The sequence below is a fragment of the Anolis sagrei genome, chromosome 1, assembly GCF_037176765.1.
Source record: "Anolis sagrei isolate rAnoSag1 chromosome 1, rAnoSag1.mat, whole genome shotgun sequence".
NCBI classification, from domain to species: Eukaryota; Metazoa; Chordata; class Lepidosauria; order Squamata; family Dactyloidae; genus Anolis; species Anolis sagrei.
The window spans coordinates 804,426-832,221 of record NC_090021.1 but is presented as its reverse complement, the minus strand read 5'-3'; the positions used below and the strand labels follow the sequence as shown (position 1 = coordinate 832,221).

General features: G+C 48.1%; 3 protein-coding genes across 3 annotated transcripts in view; 1 reads left to right on the top strand and 2 right to left on the bottom strand.

Moving 5' to 3' along the window:
* The first annotated feature begins 454 nt into the window (after positions 1-454).
* On the top strand, positions 455-17,494 carry TRIM54 (tripartite motif containing 54). The gene is made up of 9 exons (XM_060754831.2): positions 455-919; positions 3,494-3,666; positions 5,694-5,874; positions 7,186-7,281; positions 11,663-11,896; positions 11,997-12,019; positions 12,272-12,396; positions 14,221-14,331; positions 17,342-17,494. Exons 1-9 carry the CDS (start codon positions 458-460, stop codon positions 17,350-17,352), a joined length of 1,416 nt encoding a protein of 471 aa, XP_060610814.2. The 5' UTR covers positions 455-457; the 3' UTR covers positions 17,353-17,494.
* A 5,004-nt stretch (positions 17,495-22,498) lies between these two features.
* On the bottom strand, positions 22,499-23,224 carry UCN (urocortin). The gene has a single exon (XM_067463186.1). It carries the CDS (start codon positions 23,222-23,224, stop codon positions 22,499-22,501), a length of 726 nt encoding a protein of 241 aa, XP_067319287.1.
* A 3,600-nt stretch (positions 23,225-26,824) lies between these two features.
* Positions 26,825-27,796, bottom strand: part of MPV17 (mitochondrial inner membrane protein MPV17) — a 37,439-nt gene continuing 36,467 nt past the window's right edge. The window contains exon 7 of the mRNA XM_067470158.1: positions 26,825-27,767. Within this exon, the coding sequence (XP_067326259.1) occupies positions 27,698-27,767 (70 nt within the window). The 3' untranslated portion in view covers positions 26,825-27,697. The remainder of the gene's footprint in view (positions 27,768-27,796) is intronic.

Sequence of the window (27,796 nt, the reverse complement as noted above, 5' to 3'; positions counted from 1 at the left end):
TGTCATCAGCATATTGGAATTCTGTAACAGATGTTGTATATCTTCTGAATGAGGACAGTCTACATTGTCATCAGCATATTGGAATTCTGTAACAGATGTTGTATATCTTCTGAATGAGGACAGTCTACATTGTCATCAGCATATTGGAATTCTGTAACAGATGTTGTAGGTCTTCTTCTGAATGCGCAGAGACAACGTTGTCATCAGCATATTGGAGTTCTAAAACTCTTGGACTAAAAACTCCTCCTCTGGACTATGAATCTATTAGAGTTAGTGCTGTGTGCCAGAGGCGGGAAGGGGGTTCAGTGAGGTCTCCCCCTCTGGGGTGTTTCCAGCAGAGGCTGGATGTCCATCTGTTGGGGGTGCTTTGACTGTGCTTTTCCTGCATGGCAGAGGGTTGGCCTAGATCCCCATGAGGAGAGGCCTAGGATTCCATGGCCCTATTAATAGAAAGCACATGTTGATGATTATGATGATTGGTGGGTGGGGGTCTGCACCAGAGGGGTGTCGTCGTCACGCTCCCCTTGAGGCGAGTGACTCAGCGCCACCTGATGCCGCCGACAGCTGGACCCTCGGTGCCCCACCCTTCCTGGATGACCTCGAGCAGGAATGGGAGCCTGGCATGCCTTGGGGGTCACGTGGGAGGCTAAAAATACCCCCCAGAGAAGGGCCAGAGGAGAAGAAGGAGAGTGGAGGGAGACCCTTCTCGTCCTCCTTCTCGTCCTTCTGCTTCTGCTTTGGGATGAACTTCCCGGGGGGCTTCAAGTCCTTGACCGGGGGGAGCCCCTCGGGCCAGAGCATGGACAGCCTGGAGAAGCAGCTCATCTGCCCCATCTGCCTGGAGATGTTCTCCAAGCCTGTGGTCATCTTGCCCTGCCAGCACAACCTCTGCCGAAAGTGCGCCAACGACGTCTTCCAGGTGCGGTCAAGGGGTCAGTGGTCAAGGGAACACCCCCCAAATGTTTAGGGTCTTAACTGGGTTTAAGGCAGGCCTGGGCCAACTTCGGCCCTCCCTCCAGGTGTTTTGGACTCCAACTCCCACCATTCCTAACAGCCTACCGGCTGTTAGGAATGGTGGGAGTTGGAGTCCAAAACACCTGGAGGGAAGGCCGAAGTTGGCCCAGACCTGCCTTAAGGCTTTTCCTTGTTCAATGTATTGTCGAAGGCTTTCATGGCTGGAATCACTGGGTTGTTGTAGGTTTTTCTGGGCTATATGGCCATGTTCTGGAGGCAATTTTTCTCCTGACGTTTTGCCTGCATCTATGGCAAGCATCCTCAGAGGTAGTGAGGTCTGTTGGAACTAGGAAAATAGGTTTATATATCTGTGGAATAATGTCCAGGGTGGGACAAAGGACTCTTGTCTGCTGGAGCTAGGTGGGAATGTTTCAGCTGATCACCTTGATTTGCATTCAATGGCTTGGAAGCGCCTGGGGGGAACCTTTTGTTGAGAGTGATTTTATGTGCCTGGTTGTTTCTCGTGGCTTGACTCTCATGGCTTCTTCTCGGTGGTCTTGCAGCTCTTCTGATGTCTGTGGTGGAGTATGCTGCACCTCTCAACAGGAGATTTCCCAGGCTCAGGCAGGCCTTCAAATGCTAATGAAGCAGAGAGGAAACAACCAGGCACAGCTTAACACCTCTCAGCAGGAGATTTTTCCCAGGCTCAGGCTCATTAGCATTTCACCTTCAAATGCTAATGAAGGTGAAACATTCACACCTAGCTCTAGCAAGGAAGAGCTCCTTGCCCCACCCCAGCCATTCCACAGATATATAAACCCATTGTCCTATTTCCAACAGACCTCACTCCCTCTGAGGATGCTTGCCATAGATGCAGGCGAAACGTCAGGAGAGAATGCCTCTAGAACATGGCCATATAGCCCGAAAAAACCTACAAGAACCTTGTGATTCCGGCCATGAAAGCCTTCGACAATACAATGAAGATGATGATGAGGATGATGATGATGATGACCCCGCCCTCCCCTGAATCGACGCCCTCCACCTTTATCTGGCCTATTTATTATTTTTTGAAACACAACAAGACGAGTACACAGTAAACAAGATCACTTTGCTGGTCTCTGTATGCAAGGCACACAGAGGCTATTTAACATTCCAGCTTTTTCATGATGGTATTCTGGCCACCAGGGGAGCTGTTGCTTCACCGTCCATTTGTGACACTGATGGAGTACTTCCTCATTCTTTGCATGCTTGCTGGAGATTTTTATGGAGTCGTAAATTAGTTAAGTTAGCCTCCCCGCACAATCTGAGGATGCTTGCCAAAGATGCAGGCGAAACATTAAATCCAGTCGTGCCTGACTCTGGGACTCTGGTGCTCATCTCCATTTCTAAGCTGAAGAGCCGACGTTGTCTGCAGACACCTCCAAAGCCACTGGCAGGACTGCCCTTACCTTCTCGCCAGAGCGGTACCTATTGTTCGACTCACATTTGTATGTTTTCAAATTGCTAGGCTGGCAGAAGCTGGGGCTAACAGTGGGAGCTCACCCCAGCCCCCAGATTCAAAGCTGTGACCTTTCGATCAGCATGTTCAGCAGCTCAGCGGTTTAACCGTCTGCACCACAAGGGGGGATCCCTTCTATGATTCTATGGTTCATCAAAGCCCAGGCAAACTCTATGAAAAGACCCTCACTGACTGACTTTCCCAACTTCCTGGCTGCTCAGTGCTATTCAGGCTGGCTAATTGCAACATCCACGCTTGCTTCTTTCTCTTGCCATGAACATCATTCCACAAATAGATATACACCCCACTTGCCTCACTTCCAACAAACTTTTGAAGATGCCATGAGCCACAGGTGCAGGCGAAACATCAGGAGAGAATCCTATTGTTACATATGGTGTGATCCATAATACCCCCAAGCACAGCAGTTTCTGGCGTGGAGAGGGAGTCCCCTAAGCAGAGGCCAGGTGGATGGCCGTCTGTTGGGGGGGATCGGGTGGTGTCACCTTTGAAGATGCCATGAGCCACAGGTGCAGGTGAAACATCAGGAGAGCATCCTATTGTTACATATCGTGCGATCCATAATACCCCCAAGCACAGCAGTTCCTGGCGTGGAGAGGGAGTCCCCTAAGCAGAGGCCAGGTGGATGGCCGTCTGTTGGGATGGTTCGGGTGGTGTCACCTTTGAAGATGCCATGAGCCACAGGTGCAGGTGAAACATCAGGAGAGCATCCTATTGTTACATATTGTGCGATCCATAATACCCCCAAGCACAGCAGTTCCTGGCATGGAGAGGGATTCCCCTAAGCAGAGGCCAGGTGGATGGCCGTCTGTTGGGGGGGATCAGGTGGTGTCCCTTCCAAGGCTAGGGCTCTAGTCAAGGGGCAGCTCAGCAACCCTCTTGGTCCGCCTGTCTTGCCAAGGAGCACCTTGTTTAGAACCCTAGTGTTACACTAGCCTTGCAAGGGACTCCACCCGATCCCTCCCGACAGAGGGCCAGCCCCTTTTCCCCTGCTCCTTCTGACCCGCTTTCCTCCCCCGGCAGGCGTCGAACCCGCTGTGGCAGTCGCGCGGCTCGGCTTCGGTGTCGTCGGGGGGCCGGTTCCGGTGCCCGTCCTGCCGCCACGAGGTGGTCCTGGACCGGCACGGCGTCTACGGGCTGCAGCGGAACCTCCTGGTCGAGAACATCATCGACATCTACAAGCAGGAGTCCGCCCGGTAAGAGACGAGCCATTTGTCCTGCCCACTGTGTCCGATTTCATGCTATGCCAATTTGCTTTATTTATTTTACAAGTGTCTAGGACTGTGTGATGTATCAGCGAATAATGTGTGCAGATCCCAGTAAGGTGGCCTTCTGCAGCTGGCAGATGTGCTTAAGTGCAGGCCAAGGTCTTGAGGCACTGCACCCAGTGTGCCGATCACCACTGGGACCACCTTGACTGGCTTGTGCCAGAGTCTTTGCAGTTCGATCTTTCAATCCTCATCTCGTGTCAGCTTTTCCAGTTGTTTCTCTGCAATCCTGCTGTCACCTGGGATTGCGACATCAACAATCCATACTTCGTTTTTTAACACGATAGTGAAGTCAGGAGTATTACGCTCCAAAACTCTGTCTGTCTGAATCTGGAGGTCCCAGAGTAGCTTGACGTGTTCATTCTCTGTACATTTTTCCGGCTTGTGATCTCACCAGTTCTTTGTGGCACAAGTTCCAATGAACCATCTGAGCAAGGGTGTTGTGCCTCTGTTTGGAGTCTGTCTGCGTGATCTTCTTGCAGCAGCTGAGGATGGGATCTAATGTTTTTCATCTGCTTCCTTGCAAAGTCTGCATTTGGGATCTGTTGTTGACTTTTCAACTCTGGCTTTGATGGACTAGGTTCTAATGGCTTGTTCTTGGGCTGCCAGAATTATTATTACTAGCCATCCCCTGCCACGCTTTGCTGTGGTCTACCCTACCTCTTTCTCTCCTTCTTTCCCTCCTTCCTTGCTCCCTTGTTCCTTCATTACCTTTTCTTTCCTTCTCTCCTTCCTTCCTTCCTTCCTTCCTTCCTTCCTTCCTTCCTTCCTTCCTTCCTTCCTTCCCTCCCTCCTTCCTTCCTCCTTTTCTATTCCTTCATATTTCTCTTCTTTCTTCTCTACCTCTTTCCATCCATCCTTCTCTCTTTCCTTCCCTCCCTCTTTTTCTCATCTTTCCCGCCTTCCTTTGCTCCCTCTTTCCTTCCCTTATTTTCTTTCCTTCTCTCCTTCCTTCCTTCTCTGACTTTCCTTCCTTCCCCCTTCTTCCTTTGTTCTGCTTTCTCTCCTTTCTTCCTTCTCTACCTCTTTCCTCTCTTCCCTCACTCTTTGCTTCCTTCTCTCTTTCCTTCTTCCTTCACTCCCTCTTTCTTTTCTTTTCTTTTCTTTTCTTTCTTCCTTTCTTCCTTTCCTTCCTTCTGCTTTCTCTCCTTTCTTCCTTCTCTACCTCTTTCCTATCTTCCTTCACTCTTTGCTTCCTTCTCTCTTTCCTTCTTCCTTCACCCCTCTTTCTTTTTTCTTTCTCTTTCTTTCTTCTTTCCTTCCTTCCTTTCTTTCCTTCCTTCTGCTTTCACTCCTTTCTTCCTTCTCTACCTCTTTCCTCTCTATTTTCACTCTTTGCTTCCTTCTCTCTTTCCTTCTTGCTTCACCCCCTCTTTCTTTTCTTTTCTTTCCTTTCTTTCTTTCTTTCTTTCTTTCTTTCTTTTTTTCCTTCTTTCTTTCTTTCCTTCCTTCTGCTTTCACTCCTTTTTTCCTTCTCTACCTCTTTCCTCTCTTCCTTCACCCTTTGCTTCCTTCTGTCTTTCCTTCTTCCTTCAACCCCTCTTTCTTTTCTTTTCTTCTTTCTTTCTTTCTTTCTTTCTTTCATTCATTCTTTCTCCCCTTCCTTCCATCCCTCTTCCTTCTCTTTTTCTGTTTTGTAATTTAGCTTTTTGTCATTTAGCTTTAAGTTCTTTCTGCTGTTTATTTTTTTGAGGGGGGGGCATAAGTGACGGTCACTCGTTGGCCGGAGAGGGGCCTTGTGTCCAAATTTGGTGTCGATTCGTCCAGTGGTTTTTGAGTTATGTTCATCCCACAAACAAACATGACATTTTTATTTATATAGATTAATAATAATAATAATAATAATATAAATAAATAATAAAACGAATAATAATAATAATAATAATAATAATAATAATAATAATAATAATAATTCCTGGCTTGTTTGCTTGCTTCCCTCCTTCTCTCTTTTGCAGGCCGCTGCACGCCAAGGCGGGTCACGAGCCGTGCTGCCTGATGTGCGAGGAGCACGAGGAGGAGCGCATCAACATCTACTGCCTGAGCTGCGAGGCGCCCACCTGCTCCCTCTGCAAGGTCTTCGGCGCACACAAGGACTGCCAGGTCGCCCCGCTCGCCTCCGTCTACACCCGGCAGAAGGTCAGGCACAGCGCGGGGCTGGGCTAGGCCAGCACAAGGGGCACCACACTCCGAGGCAGAGAGTTCCACTGCTCAACAGCCCCTCTGGAACTCTCTGCCCCCTGGGGAGTGTGGTGGAGTGAGGCTCCTTCTTTGGAGGCTTTGAAGCAGAGGCTGGGTGGCCTGTGTTGGGTTGATTTGACAACCAAGCACGTATTTAGAGATAGAAATAAATGCCATTTTTATAGAAATAACAGAGTGTGGGGTTTGAATCTCCCCCCCCCCCGCCCCCTGCCTGGCTTGAAGGTGATTGGTTGGCTCCTCAACAGCTGGGAGGAGGCTCATCTGCCCCTCGAGCGCCTGGGCCAATCACAGGGCTTCTGCTGCCTTGGCGCGTTGACGAATCAGGAGGGAGGGAGGTGGGACAAGGGAATACAATGCATTCTTGAATGGATTATGGAACTCAGGAAATGTCCATGTGGCTCAGTGAGTCCTAAATGGCCTTCAAGCGAAACCTGTCTATTGTGTTGTGGTTGATCTGAGATAAGCATTGACTACTTAATCCGAGTTTTCCTCTTGTGGTCAGACAGAGGCACAAAGGGGGAAACTTTGGTGAATGTCTTCAGTGTAAAGGTTTGAAAGGAAACAGGTGAGGAAGGTTGGACTTTCCTCCTATTGTAATGTGATTAAAAGTCTGCCAAGCGATTATCCCCTTGATGGTCCGCCTCTGAAGTCAGGGAAACATTTCTTTGTTATTTTTCCATGCAAGAGATGCTCTGAGAGAAGGGTTTCCACAATCGCTAATTGCTTTTCTTTTCAGAGGCAAGGCAACTTCCTTATACATTTTTCCAACAAAGGGAATGGGGCAGAAAGGGTCAGGAGAAGGTTACATACACAGGAGAAAATATGAAAATATAGAAATCATAATACAGAGAGTAAACCCAACTACCCTCCCCCAGTCTCCATAGTTCATATTATCCATAGGAAGGTCCATAAAGGGAAATCTATCTTGTTTGTGAGGTGGGGGGAGTCCCATCAGGAGCCCAGGTGTGCCTCAGGTGGATGATTTTCAGTAATAAATGGGTTACCTTCTGCTGTAAACATATGAAAATAGGGCATAAAGCCTTGATTAAATGATACACACCAAACTGACCAAGGCTTAACCCTTATTATCCAGTCTGGTGTCCTTGACCTTAGCAAAACTATAAGTTACTATCTCTAATGGGGGGGGGGGGTCATGTTTGACTTCATTGGCAGCGAATTTCCTTCCGCCTTGCGACCTTCTCTCCTTCCGTTCTCCAATACCGACCCCCTCCATTCCCCTCCTTCCAGGGCGAGCTGAGTGACGGGATTGCGATGCTGGTGGCCGGCAACGACCGTGTCCAGGCGGTCATCTCCCAGATGGAGGAGATCTGCAAGGGCATCGAGGTCAGCGGGCAGGGGGGGGCGGGAGGGGAAGAAGACAAAACACTGTCATGAATACTGTTCAAATATTACAGAGAAAGAAGGTAGACAACACAGAGATGCTATAGCTCGGCATCCACACACATATGCACATTCACTCCTCGCCATGCATACATTACCATCTCTTCTTCCTTCTCCTGGAAAAGAGATCCCGAAGTAACCCAGATTGCATTCCCAGCAAATCTGCGATTCTGCGAATCCACCACTTTCCTCCTTCTCTTGGAGAAGATGGTGGATGGACCAGACTCTGCTGTCTGCCACACTTTTGGAATAGTAAAGCGTCTCTTAGATATTTCTGCTGATGTTGTTCTCAAAGTTGTAAATGAATGAGAGGCGTTTTTCCACCTAAGACATCCTGACTCCATCAGTTCTGGACAGATGTTGACTTTTCTGCCTTAAGTGATAATGGGTTTTACTTCTTAAGAAGCCTTGTTTGTTTCCTTCTCAATTTAAGGAACCTTGTAAACACTTCCTTATGGCCCAGCCATAAGGTTTTAAATTATGTGTGCTATTGTTTATATGTGAGTTATATTAATTGTACTGTTTTGTTTGCTTGCTGTTTGGTTTTTACTGATGTGTTGTTGGGCTTGGCCTCATGTAAGCCTCCCCGAGTCTCCTTGGGGAGATGGTGGCAGGGTATAAATAAAGATTATTATTATTATTATTATTATTATTATTATTATTATTATTATATTCCTTACTTAAAAGAGCCATTGTCTCTGGTAATGTAAACATGTTGTTTTCCACCACCGAGTTAATAATTTGTCTCTCGTCATCAATGTCAGGAGTTCATCAAATTTTATTTATTTATTTATTTACAGTATTTATATTCCGCCCTTCTCACCCCAAAAGAGCCATTGTCTCTGGGATTGTAAACATGTTGTTTTCCACCACCGAGTTAATCATTTGTCTCTCGTCATCAATGTCAATTTTTTCTTTCTTTATTTATTTGTTTATTTGTCTCTTGTCATCATTTGTCTCTTGTCATCAATGTCAAATTTTTCTTTCTTTCTTTATTTACAGTATTTATATTCCGCCCTTCTCACCCCAAAAGAGCCATTGTCTCTGGGATTGTAAACATGTTGTTTTCCACCACCGAGTTAATCATTTGTCTCTTGTCATCAATGTCAAATTTTTCTTTCTTTATTTATTTGTTTATTTGTCTCTTGTCATCATTTGTCTCTTGTCATCAATGTCAAATTTTTCTTTCTTTCTTTATTTACAGTATTTATATTCCGCCCTTCTCACCCCAAAAGAGCCATTGTCTCTGGGATTGTAAACATGTTGTTTTCCACCACCGAGTTAATCATTTGTCTCTCGTCATCAATGTCAAATTTTTCTTTCTTTATTTATTTGTTTATTTGTCTCTTGTCATCATTTGTCTCTTGTCATCAATGTCAAATTTTTCTTTCTTTCTTTATTTACAGTATTTATATTCCGCCCTTCTCACCCCAAAAGAGCCATTGTCTCTGGGATTGTAAACATGTTGTTTTCCACCACCGAGTTAATCATTTGTCTCTTGTCATCAATGTCAAATTTTTCTTTCTTTATTTATTTGTTTATTTGTCTCTTGTCATCATTTGTCTCTTGTCATCAATGTCAAATTTTTCTTTCTTTCTTTATTTACAGTATTTATATTCCGCCCTTCTCACCCCAAAAGAGCCATTGTCTCTGGGATTGTAAACATGTTGTTTTCCACCACCGAGTTAATCATTTGTCTCTTGTCATCAATGTCAATTTTTTCTTTCTTTATTTATTTGTTTATTTGTCTCTTGTCATCATTTGTCTCTTGTCATCAATGTCAAATTTTTCTTTCTTTCTTTATTTACAGTATTTATATTCCGCCCTTCTCACCCCAAAAGAGCCATTGTCTCTGGGATTGTAAACATGTTGTTTTCCACCACCGAGTTAATCATTTGTCTCTTGTCATCAATGTCAAATTTTTCTTTCTTTATTTATTTGTTTATTTGTCTCTTGTCATCATTTGTCTCTTGTCATCAATGTCAAATTTTTCTTTCTTTCTTTATTTACAGTATTTATATTCCGCCCTTCTCACCCCAAAAGAGCCATTGTCTCTGGGATTGTAAACATGTTGTTTTCCACCACCGAGTTAATCATATGTCTCTCGTCATCAATGTCAGGAGTTCATCAAATTTTTATTTATTTATTTATTTACAGTATTTAAATTCCGCCCTTCTCACCCCAAAAGAGCCATTGTCTCTGGTAATGTAAACATGTTGTTTTCCACCACCAAGTTAATCATTTGTCTCTCGTCATCAGTGTCAGGAGTTCAGCAAATTTTATTTATTTATTTATTTATTTATTTATTTATTTATTTATTTACAGTATTTATATTCCACCCTTCTCACCCCAAAGGGGACTCAGGGTGGATCGCAATATACACATACAAGGCAAACATTCAATGCCGTTTTTTGACATACAAGACATACAGACGGATAGAGGCCATTCAGCAGTTCTTCCACCGGATCCTGGAGGTTGCTCAATTTGGGCACAAGAGGAGCTGTCGCTTCATCCACTATGACGCCGAGCCTTTTTGATCGTAGTATTTCCTCCTTGTTCACAGTTGTTTTCAAACTGCTTAGGCTGACAGTGAGCTGGGCAATTTATTTTTAACAGCTATTTACAGTCGGGTGCTCAACCCGAACCTGCCACCTTTCGGTCAGCAGTGATTTATTGCAGCTGATTAACCAGTTGTACTATCAGCCCGGCTCATGAATTCTCCTTTTATAGTTTTCCAGGTGTTGCAACTCAGAGTAAACTTCACCTTGCTTCCAAACACCACCACACAAGAGCTGTAGTTTTATAGTTTATTGAGGAAAAAATCCAAGTCAAAATAAAGAATAAGCATTGCAAGGTTCCAAAGATTAAGTTTAAATGCAGAATATAGGCACAACCTTATAGTCAAAGTTCAAAACAGAGTCCAAGGTACAAGCAATAAAACAATCGCCCCAAGAATCACAATGCAAGAAATCCCAAGCGTGCTGCTTGCCAGCTAAAGTAATCCATGAAGCTTTCAGGCTAATAACTGAACTGACGCTTTCCCTTAGTTTGCAAGAAGCCTAAATACCTTTCTAACACGAAAACATTATGCTCTCACCAACATGAAAGCATTGCGATGACCTTGGCCCGAGCTGGCTTCTTGTCTGCCGGCCAGGTGAGAACTCCGCCTGACCCGCAAATCAAGACGAGCCTGGCAGGTCAGGTCACTATCAAGGCTTTCAGCACTTTCAGTATCAGCGTGGGAAGGAGGCAAAAGCTCCCCACCTGTTCGCTATCTCCTTCGTTAAAATTAGGTACAAGCAATGAAACAATTGCCCCAAGAATCACAATGCAAGAAATCCCAAGTGTGCTGCTTTCCAGGCTAAGGTTATTCCATGAATCTTTCAGGCTAATAAGCTACGTTGAACTGACGCTTTCCCTTAGTTTGCAAGAAGCCTAAATACCTTTCTAACATGAAAACATTATGCTCTCATCAACATGAAAGCATTGCGATGACCTTGGCCCGAGCTGGCTTCTCGTCTGTCAGCCAAGCGAGAACTCTGCCTGACCTGCAAATCAAGATGAGCCTGTCGGGTCAGGTCACTATCAAGGCTTTCAGCACTTTCAGTATCAGCATGGGAAGGAGGCAAAAGCTCCCCACCTGTTCGCTATCCCCTTCGTTAAAATTAGGTACAAGCAATGAAACAATTGCCCCAAGAATCACAATGCAAGAAATCCCAAGCGTGCTGCTTTCCAGGCTAAGGTTATTCCATGAAGCTTTCAGGCTAATAAGCTACATTGAACTGACGCTTTCCCTTAGTTTGCAAGAAGCCTAAATACCTTTCTAACATGAAAACATTTTGCTCTCACCAACATGAAAGCATTGCGATGACCTTGGCCGAGCTGGCTTCTCGTCTGCCGGCCAGGTGAGAACTCCACTTGACCCGCAAATCAAGACGAGCCTGCCGGGTCAGGTCACTATCAAGACTTTCTGCACTTTCAGTATCAGCGTGGGAAGGCGGCAAAAGCCTCCCCACCTGTTCGCTATCTCCTTCGTTAAAATTATTTTTTTCTGAGAACCGTTGTGTTATTGACTCTCCACTGTCTGTGGGAGCCTCAGAAAAAGACCTAGAAGCAGGCCCAGAGATCTGAGGCACAGAAAAAGAGCCAGGAATCTGAATCCCATCATCCACATCATCAGGGAACATCTCAGCCACAACACCAGGCCTCGATCTTAGGATGGCACCTCTGTCTTCTATAGGTTCTAGTCATACACCTTCCATTCAATTTAATTCAAACCATATATGGTATATTAGTGACACTTTGCCCACGCTTTTGCTCGCAGGAGAACTCCCGCCGTCAGAAGCATCTCCTGGCCACGCGCTTCGAGTCCTTGTGTGCGGCGCTGGAGGAGCGGAAGGCGGAGCTGGTGGCGGAAGTGGGGCGCGAGGCTGAGGCCAGGCTACTCCACGTCCGAACCCTCATCCGCACCTACGGGGACCACCTGGAGCTGGCCTCCAAGCTGGTCGAGTCCGCCATACAGTCCATGGAGGAGCCTCAGGAGGCCGCCTTCCTACAGGTGGGAGGGGAGAAGGAAGGAAAGGGAGGGGACCATGGAAGGGGAGGGGCTTCATGACTTTTGACCCCATGCCTCTCCTTTTCCTTTCTCTCCCCTGCAGCAGTCCAAGGAGCTCCTCCAAAAGTGAGTCCTGCACTCGGAAAGCTAATTAGCTGCGACCATTATGTGAAGAATTTATATAGTTGAAAGTCAATGGGGTATTGTATGGTTTCCGGGCTGCATCGCACTGCTCTAGCAGCATCTTCTCCTGATGTTTCACCTGCGAAACCAGACAACTCCCCATTGGCTCCGTCCCTCCCCTTCACGCCCCTCCCCTCACAGAGGGGGTCTGAAGCCCCTCCCGCAAATACACAACCCCTCCCCCCAACCCCACAGGATCACAGAGACGTCCAAGGTGCCGATGAGCGGCCGCCCGGAGCCCGGCTTTGAGAACATGGACCGCTTTGTTGTCAACGTGGACCATGTGGCTGAGATGCTACGGACCATCCAGTTCCTGCCAGGTGAGGAGGGGCGGGGCCTGGGGGCACTGGGCGGGGCTTCTACATTGACCCCACTGCTGTCCTCCTGCGGAATTCGGAACAAAGGGCCCAGAATCCTAGTACTGAACCGGGTTCCTCCAGAGGGCATCTAGTCCAACCTTGGACTCCCATAATATAAATAATATAATATAGAATTATAATTATATAATAATTATAATTAAATGATATATATATATAACATATTGTATTGTATTATATATATATATATATATATATATATATATATAATTACTATAATATGGTAATAATAATATAATAGATAACATAGTATATATAATGTAGAATTAGAATTATATAATAATTATAATTAAATGATATATATATAACATATTGTATAATATATGTAATAATAATAATAATAATATAATAAATAACATAATATATATAATATAATGAAGAATTAGAATTATATAATAATTACAATTAAATGATATATATATATATAACATATTATATAATATATGTAATAATAATAATATAATAGATAACATATTATATATAATATAATGTAGAATTAGAATTATATAATAATTAGAACTAAATTATATATATATAACATATTGTATTATATATATATATAATAATTACTATAATATGGTAATAATAATTATAATATAATAGATAACATAATATATATAATATAATGTAGAATTAGAATTATATAATAATTATAATTAAATGATATATATATATATATAATTAAATAATATATATATAATTATAATAATTACTATAAAATAGTAATTATTATAATTATATATATATATTATACAATATATTTATATATATATATGATTATAAATCTATCTATTATGTTATCTATCTAACATAATAGATAACATAATAATATATATAATATAATGTATAATTATAATTACATATATACAATATAATGTAGATAGAATTAGAATTATGTAATAATTATAATTAAATGCTATATATATATATATATATATATAACATATTGTATTATATATATATATATATAACTATAATAATTACTATAATATGGTAATAATAATAATATAATAGATAACATAATATGTACAATATAATGTTGATAGAATTAGAATTATATAATAATTATAATTAAATGCTATATATATGTATAACATATCGTATAATATATATAATTATAATAATTACTACATAATAGTAATTTTTATAATTATATATATTATACAATATGTATGTGTGTATATATATATATATATATAGCATTTAATTATAATTATTACATAATTCTAATTCTAATTCTATCTACATTATATTGTATAATTATGTAATTATATTGTACATATTATATAATTATAAATCTATCTATTAGGTTATCTATCTAACATAATAGATAACATAATAATATATATAATATAATGTAGAATTAGAATTATATAATAATTATAATTATATGATATTTATAATATGTTGTATGATGATAATGATAGTGATGGTGATGATGATGATGATGATGATGATGATGATGATGATGATGATGATAATAATAATAATAATAATAATAATAATAATAATAATAATAATATCCAGGGAGCTGTCCAGTCTCTTTTGCATTTATTGGAACTTTTAAAGTTATTTGCGGGCTCCCCCTAGTGGCCGACCGAGGAATGGCACCAGTGGCCCCTTCTGTTCTTTCCATTGGACTTCAGTCTCTAAGTAGAGACCCTTTTTGGAGTCACACTCTCTCAGCTTATGGAGGGAGAGTTACATGGACGTAGAGGTCAAGTTGTGTTTCTTCCAGTTTAAAACCATCTCTCCTCGCTTATAAAGAATCCACCGGGGAGGAGGCCGAAGCAGAAGGATTGGGACCGGAAGGAGGAGGGGGTGACGCGGGAGAGGAGGGACCCCCAGAAGGACACGAGGCCCCCGAGGCCACAGAAGGTGAGCAAGAGCAGGTGGGAGGGTGGGCAATGAGAAGGTGGGGATCCCGCAGGGTCGCAGGGCTTTCCTTATGCTTACCTTTCATCGGTTTCTACTCCTAGTTGTCCCCTAGACACCTGGACCTGCCCCCCCCCCCAATACAAAATAGGAAATTGGGTCACCCCCTTATTTACTGTATTTCATTGTGAAATAGTCACCATTGCATAATAGTTGCACACCAATGATCTGAGTGTTAGAAAAAAAAATTATTTAATTAATTTTGTTTTCCTCATGTAATGGTCGCACTCCTGTTTTGGGGTGATTTTCTTCCTGGTTGTCCCAAACCTGAACCTGGCTCTCCCCATACAAAATAGGAAATTGGGTCACCCCCTTATTTACTGTATTTTATTGTGAAATAGTCACCATCGCATAATAGTTGCACACCAATTATTTGAGTGTTAGAAAAAAAATTACAATTAATTTATTTTTGTTTTCCTCATGTAATGGTCGCACTCCTGTTTTGGGCTGATTTTCTTCCTGGTTGTCCCTTAGAAACCTGGGCCTGCCCCTCCCCTTACAAAATAGGAAATTGGGTCACCCCCTTATTTACTGTATTTCATTGTGCAATAGTCAGCATTGCATAATAGTTGCACGCCAATGATCTGAGTGTTAGAAAAAAATGAAATTAATTTAATTTTGTTTTCCTCATGTAATGGTCACACTCCTGTATTGGGCTGATTTTCTTCCTGGTTGTCCCAAACCTGGGCCTGCCCCTCCCCATACAAAATAGGAAATTGGGTCACCCCCTTATTTACTGTATTTCATTGTGAAATAGTCACCATCGCATAATAGTTGCATGCCAATTATTTGAGTGTTAGAAAAAAATTGAAATTAATTTATTTTTGTTTTCCTCATGTAATGGTCGCACTCCTGTTTTGGGGTGATTTTCTTCCTGGTTGTCCCAAACCTGAACCTGGCTCTCCCCATACAAAATAGGAAATTGGGTCACCCCCTTATTTACTGTATTTCATTGTGAAATAGTCACAATTGCATAATAGTTGCATGCCAATTATTGAGTGTTAGGGAAAAAATATTTAATTAATTTTGTTTTCCTCATGTAATGGTCGCACTCCTGTTTTGGGGTGATTTTCTTCCTGGTTGTCCCTTAGAAACCTGGACCTGCCCCTCCCCATACAAAATAAGAAATTGGGTCACCCCCTTTTTTTTACTGTATTTCATTGTGAAATAGTCACCATCGCATAATAGTTGCACACCAATTATTTGAGTGTTAGAAAAAAAATTGAAATTAATTTATTTTTGTTTTCCTCGTGTAATGGTCGCACTCCTGTTTTGGGCTGATTTTCTTCCTGGTTGTCCCTTAGAAACCTGGACCTGTCCCTCCCCATAAAAAATAGGAAATTGGGTCACCCCCTTTTTTTACTGTATTTCATTGTGCTATAGTCACCATCGCATAATAGTTGCACACAAATTATTTGAGTGTTAGAAATTTTATTTAATTAATTAATTTTGTTTTCCTCACGTAATGGTCGCACTCCTGTTTTGGGCTGATTTTCTTCCTGGTTGTGCCTTAGAAACCTGGACCTGCCCCTCCCCATAAAAAATAGGAAATTGGGTCACCCCCTTATTTACTGTATTTCATAGTGCAATAGTCACCATAGCTTAATAGTTGCATGCCAATTATTTGAGGGTTTTCTTCCTGGTTGTCCCTTAGAAACCTGGACCTGCCCCTCCCCATACAAAATAAGAAATTGGGTCACCCCCTTATTTACTGTACTTCATTGTGAAATAGTCACCATAGCATAATAGTTGCACACCAATTATTTGAGTGTTAGAAAAAAAATTACAATTAATTTATTTTTGTTTTCCTCATGTAATGGTCGCATTCCTGTTTTGGGCTGATTTTCTTCCTGGTTGTCCCTTAGAAACTTGGGCCTGCCCCTCCCCATACAAAATAAGAAATTGGGTCACCCCCTTTTTTACTGTATTTCATTGTGAAATAGTCACCATCACATAATAGTTGCATGCCAATTATTTGAGTGTTAGAAAAAAATTGAAATTAATTTATTTTTGGTTTCCTCACATAATGGTCGCACTCCTGTTTTGGGCTGATTTTCTTCCCTTTTTCTTGGAAGGCAAAGCAGTTTGAAAACTACAAAATGGGGGTCCCTGAAGCTCCACTCTTCTCTCCTCCCTCCTTCCTATATTTATTATTTTTAATGAATTTTGTTTTCCTCATGTAATGGTCGCACGCCTATTTTGGGCTGATTTTCTTCCTTTTTTTCTTGGAAGGCAAAGCAGTTTGAAAACTACAAAATGGAGGTCCCTGAAGCTCCACTCTTCTCTCCTCCCTCCTTCCTATGTTTATTACTTATTTAATGAATTTTGTTTTCCTCATGTAATGGTCGCACTCCAGTTTTGGGCTGATTTTCTTCCCTTTTTCTCTGAAGGTAAAGCAGTTTGAAAACTACAAAATGGAGGTCCCTGAAGCTCCCCTCTTCTCTCCTCCCTCCTTCCTATATTTATTATTTATTTAGTTAATTTTGTTTTCCTCATGTAATGGTCGCACTCCAGTTTTGGGCTGATTTTCTTCCTTTTTTTCTTGGAAGGCAAAGCAGTTTGAAAACTACAAAATGGGGGTCCCTGAAGCTCCACTCTTCTCTCCTCCCTCCTTCTTCTGGGGACTTAATGCTGTTTGCAAAACCCGGAATGGAGTGCTTTGGAAAAAGGAAGACGAAAGGACGATCTGAGCTCCAAAAAACTCCATTCAAAGTTTTGTAAACTGCATGAAGACCTGGGAGGAAGGAAGCGAGAAGAGTGGAGCATAGGCTTGTGCAAACTTGGACCCTCCCTCCAAGTGTTTTGGACTCCCACTCCCACAATTCCTAACAGCGAGTAGTCTAAAACACCTGAAGGGAAGGTCAAACTTGGCCCATGCTTGACATAGCAGTAAACATGGACTCACATATTGGTTTCTGACCACGTCTCTTCTTTCTGTCCCACCACTTTCCAGGTCAACATTGAGGAGCAGCAGCAGCAGGAGACATCCCCATTGGCCGGATCCATCCCCAGCAACTTTAATCCCCCCCACACCCATATTTTTACAACCCCCCCCCCAACCCTTTCTGGCTTTTCAAAGAATAAAGTGTGAGGTGCATTTGCTGAAGCGAAGTCCACCCGTCCTCTTTGGGATTCCTCACTTGGCACCATACCTCAGTGCAATGGGACAATGGGAGTTGTAGTTGGCAAGTTCTTGAGCCTTCTCAGCCGAAAATGGACCAGTTCCCCTCCAGACTACGACCCCCGAGGGTCCCATTTTGGACTGCTGTGGTGGTGTGGGTGGAGAGGTCACCCTTCGTCCTTCCTTCCACCCAAAAGGTTTGTTTTGATGGAAGACCGAACCTGAGCATCGCTGGGCACCTCCACTCATCATCTCTAAATCCCAAACTGGTTTTTACTGGGACGCTCCAGACTGAAGCAGTTGCAAAGAAGGTCATTCTCATTCTCCTTCATCCCAGTCCCTGGATGTTCCTTTTAATGGGGTCTGGTGTGGAGAGGCTCAGAAGGAGGCCCAATGGGGCCCCATCATCATCATCATCATCATCATCATCATCATCATCTCTGCCCCTGAGGGAGTGTGGTGGAGGCTCCTTCTTTGGAGGTTTTTAAGCAGAGGCTGGTGGCCATCTGTCAGGGGTGATCTGAATGCAATATTCCTGCTTCTTGGCAGAATGGGGTTGGACTGGATGATTGGGTGGGGTGGAGTGGGGGTTGGGGTAGAGTGGGGTGGGGGTGGGCTGGAGTGGCGTGTGAGATGGAGTGGGGGTGGGGTGGAGTGGGGGTTGGGGTGGGGTAGAGTGGGGTGGGGGTGAGCTGGAGTGGGGTGTGCGATGGAGTAGGGGTGGGGTGGAGTGGGGGTTCGGGTGGGGTAGAGTGTGGTGGGTGGTGGGGGTGGAGTGGGGGGGTGGGGTGGGATGTACGATGGAGTGGGGGTGGGTTGGATTGGGGGTTGGGGTGGGGTGGGGTAGAGTGGGGGTGGGTGGGAGTGGAGTGGGGGGGTGAGGTGGAGTGGGGGGGTGGGTTATGGTGGGCTGTGGGTGAGGATGGGGGTGGGCGAAGGAAAGGGTCTGAGGCTGTGAGGAATGGGGGGAGTGGGAGCCCAAAACTCCTGGAAGGAGGGAGGGAGGGCACCCGACCCAAGCCCTCCCGACAGATGCCCACTGGCCCATCCTGGGCTTGAAAACCTCTCGAGAAAGAAGACTGGGTGGGACTCGGGGGGGGGGGGAGTGAGCAGCCCTTCCCCCCCCCGGGGAGCTCTCCCTCTGCCTCGGCTGGCTGGAGGGTCACCTGTCGGGAGGGCTTTGGTGGTGCTTTCCCTTCTTCAAGACCCAGCTGAGGGCCCTTCCCCCCTCACCTCCCACTCACCTCCCCCCCCCTGCCCGCCCTTAGAATAGAAGCAGAGGATGACAGAGTTGGAAGGAACCCCCCCCAAAGGCCACCCAACCCACCCCCTTTTGCCCCCAAGGGACACCCGACCCAAGCCCCCCCCCCCCCGACAGATGCTCACCAGGAAAAGAGACCTGGCCTCGAACCAGAGACTCGCCGGATCCCAGAGTGGGAAGGGACCCCCCAAGGCCATCCAGCCTGACCCCCTTCTGCCTTGATGCGGGGAAAGCACCACCAAAGCCCTCCCGACCGGTGACCCTCCTCCAGCGAGGCAGTCGAGGCAGAGGGAGAGCTCCCCGGCGGAGCTCCCTCTTCAGCCGAGTCTCCTTCTCTGGAGGCTTCCCAATGCAGACTGTGCGGGCCTCTGCCGGGGGTGCTTGGAAATCTGGAGGGGGTGGGGGTCAGGAATGTCCTGGAGGGGCGCCACCTTCATTCTCCCCGGGCGGGGGGGGGGCATTGCTCCCACTCAACTCCCCCCCCCCGCCCTTAGAAGAGAAGCATAGGATGACAGAGTTGGGAGGGACCCCCCAAGGCCACCCAACCCACCCTTTCTGCCCCGAAGGGACACCCGACCCAAGCCCTCCCGACAGATGCCCACTGGCCCAGCCTTGGCTTCAAAACCTCCCGAGAAAGAAGACCGGGCGGGACTCAAGGGGCAGCCTCTTCACGACCCAGCTGAGGACCCCCCTCCCCCCTCCCTCCCCGCAGGATTTTTGGACTCCCCCTCCCCAATTCCTCACAGCCTCAGGCCCCTTCCTTTGCCCTTTCCCCTTCCTTGTCCGCTTAAGCGCCTGGGGGGTGGGGAGGGGTGGGGTGGGAGTTGGGTGTGGGGTGGGGTGCGGTGGGGATGGGGGGGTGAGGTGAGGGTGGGGTGGGTCTGAGGCTGTGAGGAATGGGGGGGGGGAGTGGGAGCCCAACACTCCTGGAAGGAGTGGGGAGGGCTCAAGCTGGCCCAGGCCTGGTGTATAGACACACAAAGTGCAGGAAAAGAGACCCCGCCTGGAACCAGAGACTCGGAAGGGACCCCCGAAGGCCACCTAGTCTGACCCCCTTCTGTCTTAGAACCATAGAATCCTAAAAGAGTGGGAAGAGACCTGGGGGGCCATCATCCAGCCCAACCCCATTCTGCCAAGAAGCAGAGAAATTACATTCAAAACACCCCCAACAAAGCTTCCAAAGAAGAAGCCCGTACCGCCTTGATGCGGGGAAAGCACCACCAAAGCCCTCCCGACAGGTGACCCTCCTCCAGGCAGCCAGCCGAGGCAGAAGGAGAGCTCCCCGGTGGCGGAGAGAAGGGCTGCCCACTTCCTCTACGGCGGGGTCTCCTTCTCTGGAGGCTTCCCAGCGGAGACCGGGCGGGCCTCTGTCGGGGGTGCTTGGAAATCTGGAGGGGGGGGGTCAGGAATGTCATGGGGGGCGTCATTACTCCCACTCACCTCCTCCCGCCCTTAGAGGAGAAGCACAGGATGACAGAGTTGGGGGGGACCCCCCAAAGCCACCCAACCCATCTCCTTTTGCCACGAAGGGACACCCGACCCAAGCCCTCCCGACAGACGCTCACCAGGAAAAGAGACCTCGCCCCGAATCAGAGACTCGCCAGATCCCAGAGTCGGAGGGGACCCCCCAAGGCCATCCAGCCCGAACCCCTACCGCCAAGTGGCAGGAGCCACGACTTGGCTCACGAGTGGGCACACCTGGACTGCCCACTCCCTCTGCGGCGGGGTCTCCTTCTCTGGAGGCTTCCCAGCGGAGACCGGGCGGGCCTCTGCCGGGGGTGCTTGGAAATCTGGAGGGGGGGGCTCAGGAATGTCCTGGAGGGGCGCCACCTTCATTCTCCCCGGGCGGGGGTCATTGCTCCCACTCACCTCCCCCCCCCCCCCCCCGCCATTAAGCACAGGATGACAGAATTGGGAGGGACCCCCAAGGCCACCCAACCCATCTCCTTTTGCCCCGAAGGGACACCCGACCCAAGCCTCCCCGACAGATGCTCACCAGGAAAAGAGACCTTGCCTCAAACCAGAGACTCGCCGGATCCCAGAGTCGGAAGGGACCCCCCAAGGCCATCCAGTCCGACCCCCTTCTGCCTTGATGCGGGGAAAGCACCACCAAAGCCCTCCGGACAGATGACCCTCCTCCAGGCAGCCAGCCTTGGCAGAGGGAGAGCCCCCCGACGGCGAGAAAGGTTGCCCACTCCCTCTTCAGCCGAGTCTCCTTCTCGGGGGGCGGGACTCAAGCGGCAGCCTCCTCACGACCCAGCTGAGGACCCCCTCCCCTCCCCCCTCCCTCCCTCCCTGCAGGTGTTTGGGACTCCCCCTCCCCTCATTCCTCGCAGCCTCAGGCCCCTGCCTTTGCCCTTTCCCCTTCCTTGCACGCTTAAGCGCCTGGGGGGTGGGTGGGGTGGGGCCCTTAGAGTAGAACCACAGGATGACAGAGTTGGGAGGGACCTCCCAAGGCCACCCAACCCACCCCCTTCCGTCCTGAAGCACCCCCAAAGCCCCCCCGACGGGTGTCCCTCCTCCAGGTGGGGGTGGGGAGGGGGTGGGGTGGGTCTGAGGCTGTGAGGAATGGGGGGGGGGGAGTGGGAGCCCAAAACTCCTGGAGGGAGGGAGGGTTCAACCCCATTCTGCCAAGAAGCAGGGAAACTACATTCAAAGCACCCCCCAACAAAGCCTCCAAAGAAGAAGCCCCTACCGCCTTGATGCGGGGAAAGCACCCCCAAAGCCCTCCCGACAGGTGTCCCTCCTCCAGGCAGGCAGCTGAGGCAGAAGGAGAGCCCCCCGACGGCGGAGAGAAAGGCTGCTCACTCCCTCTGCGGCGGGGTCTCCTCCTCGGGGGGCTTCCCAGAGAGGCGCTTGGAGGGACAGAGAGAAGCAAGGGGGGTGGGTGGGTCTGGATGTCCCCTGGGGGTCCCCCCGCCTTCTTTGAGACCAGGGTTTGGGGAGCAAGGGCGCCCGTCGTGAAAAGAAGACACCACACGCTTGGAAATCTTGACAACATATAAATATTAAAAGAGAGAGGAACCCCGGGGGTCTCGGAAGGAGAGAGAGAGAGAGAGACCCCCGAAGGAGAGTCAAGAGCCAGGGGGAGCCTCAGGCGGGTCTTCAGGGCTCGGAGTTTCTTCTTTCCTTCCTTTCTCCATCTCTTCCTTCGTCTCTCCCTTGCTTCCTTCTCGCTTTCCTCCCTCCCTCCTTTGCTTCCGTGTTGGGGGTCTCTCAAGGGGAGAGACCCCCGAGAGAGAGAGAGAGAGAGAGAGTCAAGAGCCAGAGGGAGCCTCAGGAGGGTCTTCAGGGCTCCGAGTTCCTCTCTTCCTTCCTGGGGAGGCCTCTCCTTCCTTCCTTCCTTCCTTCCCTTCTTCATCTCTTCCTCTCTCCCTTCCTCGCTGGCTTCCTCCTCTCCTTCGTCGTCTTTCTCCTTCCTTCCTTCCTTCCTTCCTTCCTTCCTTCCTTCCTTCTTTCCTTTCCTTCTTCATCTCTTCCTCTCTCCCTTCCTCGCTGGCTTCCTCCTCTCCTTCGTCGTCTTTCTCCTTCCTTCCTTCCTTCCTTCCTTCCTTCCTTCCTTCCTTCCTTCCTTCCTTCCTTCCTTCCTTCCTTCCTTCCTTCATCTCTTCCTCTCTCCCTTCCTCTCTGGCTTCCTCCTCTCCTTCGTCCTCTCTCTCCTTCCTTCCTTCCTTCTTTCCTTTCCTTCTTCATCTCTTCCTTCACCTCTCCCTCGCTTCCTTCCTCCTTCACTTCCTTCCGGCGTCGTCGAGGAGGACCCTGTTCTTGCGGGCTTGCTCCTGGAGGCTCTGGGCTCGAGAGAGGGCCACCATTTCCCGGAGGAGCAGGAAGGGCACGTCCAGGGACAGAGGCGGGTTGGCCGCCGGGGAAGGCGAGAAGGAAGGCGAGAGGCGCTTCCGAGGGGGCGTCCCTCCGCCGAGCAGCGGCAGGAGCAGACCCCCGCCCTGGGCCCGCCCCCTGCCCCCGCCAATGCCAGAGAGAAGCAAGGGGGGGTGGGTCTGGATGTCCTCTGGGGGTCCCTCCGCCTTCTGGGAGACCAGGGTTTGGGGAGCGAGGGAGAGAGAGGGGGCGTCCCTCCGAGGGGGCGTCCCTCCGCCGAGCAGCAGCAGGAGCAGACCCCCGCCCTGGGCCCGCCCCCTGCCCCCGCCAATGCCAGAGAGAAGCAAGGGGGGGTGGGTCTGGATGTCCTCTGGGGGTCCCTCCGCCTTCTGGGAGACCAGGGTTTGGGGAGCGAGGGAGAGAGAGGGGGCGTCCCTCCGAGGGGGCGTCCCTCCGCCGAGCAGCAGCAGGAGCAGACCCCCGCCCTGGGCCCGCCCCCTGCCCCCGCCAATGCCGCTCAAGCCCCCTCTCCGCCCGAGCCCGGCCACCGGAGGGCAGGCCACCAGGAGGGCCACCACCAGCAGGAGCCACAGCAGGAGGAGGGGGGTCGAGAAGAAGGGGGCCGGGGGCCGCATCCTCAGCCCGGGAGGAAGGAGAAGGTGGTGGTGGTCTTGGAGGTGGTGCGGGGTCTTCTTCCCTGGCTCTCTCTCTCTCTCTCTCTCTCTTTGGCCGCTCTCCCTCGGACCTTTAAACGCTCCGTCCATTCATGCCGGAGCGCCATTGACGTCAGCAAAGGACCAGGAGGGAGGGGGGGAGGGAGGGAGGGGGGAGAAGGAGGGACACCCCCCCCCCAAGGCAGACCCAGGTCCCCCGAAGAAGCCCTCAACCATTCAAATCAGGAGCAACATCCCTTTGGCAGGGTATGAATAAAGTTTTATTACATTAGGTTCCTGTGGGTTTTTCTGAGCTATATGGCCATGTTCTAGAGGCATTCTCTCCTGACGTTTCGCCTGCATCTGTGGCAAGCATCCTCAGAGGTAGTGAGGTCGGTTGGAATTAGGACAAAGGGTTTATATATCTGTGGAATGACCAGGGTGGGACAAAGGACTCTTGTCTGCTGGAGTTGGGTGTGAATGTTTCAACTGACCACCTTCATTAGCATGTGAAGGCCTGGCTGAGCCTGGGGAAATCTTTTGTTGAGGGGTGTTAAGCTGTGCTTGGTTGTCAAGGGCTTTCATGGCTGGAAGCACTCAATTCTTGTGGGTTTTACCGGGCTATATGGCCATGTTCTAGAGGCATTCTCTCCTAACGTTTCGCCTGCATCTATGGCAAGCACCCTCAGAGGTTGTGAGGATTACTATTATTGTCTCCAGCAAAGGATCACCGCCTCGTCGTGGCGCTGGAGCTTGAGCACCTCAATGATGTCATGAGCGAAACTCTCCTGAGGAATCTGTCCAAGGACCAAGGAGCCACAGGAAGAAGAACTGACAACGGAACAGGAGACGGGTTCAAGATTGGGAAAGGCATACGGCAAGGCTGCATCCTCTCACCCAACCCTTTTAACGTGTATGCAGAACACATCATGCGAGGATGTGCGGGGCTTGAGGAATGCAAGGCTGGGGTGGAAATGGCTGGAAGAAACATTCACAACCTCATATATGCAGATGACACCACTCTGATGGCCGAAAGTGAGGAGGAGCTGAGGAGCCTTCTCATCAAGGGGAAAGAAGAAAGCGCAAAAGCCGGGTTGCAGCTAAACGTCAAAAAAACCAAGATTATGGCAACAAGAATGATTGACAACTGGAAAATAGAGGGAGAAAATGTGGAGGCCGTGACAGGGTTTGTATTTCTAGGCGCAAAGATGAGTGCAGATGCAGACTGTGGCCAGGAAATCAGGAGACGCTTCCTTCTTGGGAGGAGAGCAATGTCCAATCTCGATAAAATAGTCAAGAGTAGAGACATCAGACTGGCAACCAAGATCCATTGCCTAGTCCAAGCCATGGTCTTCCCTGTAGTCACCTACGGATGTGAGAGATGGACCTTCGGGAAGGCTGAGCGAAGGAAGATCGATGCTTTTGAGCTGTGGTGTTGGAGGAAAGTGCTGAGAGTGCCTTGGACTGCGAGAAGATCCAGTCAGTCCATCCTCCAGGAAAGAAAGCCCGACTAAAGCTCACTGGAGGGAAGGAGACGAGAGGGAAAGTGGAAGTCCTTTGGCCACATCATGAGGAGACAGGAAAGCCTAGAGAAGACAATTATGCTGGGGAAAGTGGAAGGCAAAAGGAAGAGGGGCCGACCAAGGGCAAGATGGATGGATGGCATCCTTGAAGGGACTGGACTGACCTTGAAGGAGCTGGGGGTAGTGACGGCCGACAGGGAGCTCTGGCGTGGGCTGGTCCATGAGGTCACGAAGAGTTGGAGACAACTGAACGAATGAACAACATTATTACTGTATTACGGAAGGCTTTCATGGCCAGAATCACTGGGTGGTTGTAGGTTTTTTCAGGCTGTATAGCCATGTTCTAGAGGCATTCTCTCCTGACGTTTCGCCTGCATCTATGGCAAGCATCCTCAGAGGGAGAGAGGTCTCTTGGAACTAGGAAAAGGGGTTTATATATCTGTGGAAAGACCAGGGTGGGACAAAGGACTATTGTCTGCTGGAGCTAGAGGTGAATGGGTTGTCGTCAGAAAGAACTTGAAGACCTGGCTTTTCCGATGCGCCTTCCCCAATTAGGAAATCTCCACTATCAAATCCCATAAGCACTTTACCAGAACCAATTATTGTTGCACACCGCACATCGCACTTGCCCTAGAAGCCCCATATACACCTCCTGTCACATCATCTTGCACGCATTACTCTGGCCCGGCCTAGTTTTATTGTGTTTTAGTGTATTGTGCCTGTTGTTTACTTTGCTTTATTCTGTTTTTAATTGTTTGATTTGCTTAAATTGTATTGTTATGTTGTGTTGTTGAGGCCTCGGCCTGTGTAAGCCGCATCGAATCCTTCGGGAGATGCTTGCGAGGTACAAATAAAGTTTAATAATAATAATAATAATAATTGTTGTAGGTTTTACCGGGCTATATGGCCATGTTCTAGAGGCATTCTCTCCTGACGTTTCGCCTGCATCTATGGCAAGCATCCTCAGAGGTAGTAACAATACCTCAGAGGTATTATTATTATTATTATATAGACACAAACACACATATATACACATATACACAAATATATATACACACATAAAACACATATACAGAGACTGGGCCATAGCAACGCATGGCAGGGGATGGCTAGTTATTTATTTATTTATTTACTTATTTACTTTATTTCTATATCGCTTTTCTCAGCCCTCAGGCAACTCAAGGCGGTGAACAACATCAATACAAAACATCACGAACAAGTATAGAGCAATTAAAAACAATTGTAACATAAACAATTAAACGTCCGTATAACAATCATGAGCGCCTCAACAGTAAAATCAGAATCCAGTCTCGTCATCCCTTATTCCGTATTCCTATGTTAAACACTGTTTAATCAAATGCTTGTTCGAACAGCCAGGTCTTCACTCTCTTCCTGAATGCCAAAAAGGAGGGGGCGATCTAATTTCTGTGGGAAGGGCGTTCCATAGCCGAGAGGCCACCACTGAGAAGGCCCTGTCTCTCGTCCCCGCCAAGCGCGCCTGTGATGCAGGCGGGACAGAGAGCAGGGCCTCCCCAGACGATCTTAACGTCCAAACTGGTTCATAGGAGGAGATGTGTTCAGATAGGTAGGTTGGGCCAGAACCATTTAGGGCTTTATAGGCTAAAGCCATCACTTTGAATTGTGCCCGGTAGCAAACTGGCAGCCAGTGGAGCTGGCGCAACAGAGGAGTTGTATGCTCTTTGAGTGTCGCTCCTGTTAGCATCCTGGCTGCCGATCGTTGGACCATCTGAAGCTTCCGAGCAGTCTTCAAAGGCAACCCCACGTAGAGAGCGTTGCAGTAGTCTAAACGGGGTGTAACCAGAGCGTGGACTACTGTGGCCAAGTCAGACTTGGATCCACCTAGTTATAAATGGACTGGACTGACCTTGAGGGAGCTGGGGGTGGTAACGGCCGACAGGGAGCTCTGGCGTGGGCTGGTCCATGAGGTCACGAAGAGTCGGAGACGACTGAACGAATGAACAACAACAAAGTTATAAATATTTAGGTTGTATTATTTTTGCTCTTTTCCAAGCCAACAAACAAACTCCAGGAGGCCAAGTGGAAGGTCACAGCAGTTTATTTCACACAAGACCCCCGCCCTGGACAGCAAAGGGGGCCTACCCCCCAACCTGCCCCAAAGGAGACCAAAAGCCCAGGTTGGGGGGGGGGGGGAGATGGACGGATGGGTGACGGAAGCCTCTTCCCAGACACGTCAGCCTGGGCTCGTGGCTCGGAAGTGCAAGAGCGGGAAGAGACCACAGATGGCCATCCAGCCTTTGAAACAGAGGCTGGATGGCCATCTGTCGGGGGTGCTTTGAATGCGATTGTCCTGTGTCTTGGAAGAATGGGGTTGGACTGGATGATGGCCCACCAGGTCTCTCCCAACTCAACATGAGGAAGAACTTCTTGACTGTGAGGGCTGTTCAGCAGTGGAACTCTCTGCCCCGGAGTGTGGTGGAGGCTCCTTCTATGGAGGCTTTGAAACAGAGGCTGGATGGCCATCTGTCGGGGGTGCTTTGAATGTGATTGTCCTGTGTCTTGGAAGAATGGGGTTGGACTGGATGGCCCACGAAGTCTCTACCAACTCTAGGACTCTACAAGAGGCCATCTAGTCCAACCCTTGCTTTGCAGAGGGACACCATCACCCCTGAGATGGGGGTCCCAGACTTGTAGCAAGGCAGTGGCCAAGCACCCCCCCTTCTCCCAATGTCCAGGGCAGAGGGGGCTCCACTGACCGGATACTAGCCAACTGGACCCTGAAGGCTGCCGGATGCATGGGTTTGCACCTGGTGCTCACTGGACGGATCTTGATCTCCGACATCCACAATGTGTTTGTGTTTGTGGAGCATAAGGTCATGGGGTGAGGCAGAATCTAAGGGGGGTGTTCATCTCTCGGTGCCCCCCCCCCAACTTTGCCATCCATCTTGCTTCCTCAGAGTTGGTTGGTCTTCCAGGAGAGGTAGGCGTTCCAGACGATGGCCACAACCTGGACAACGGCCAGCCTGCAAGGGGAGGGGAGAAGAGGGGAGGG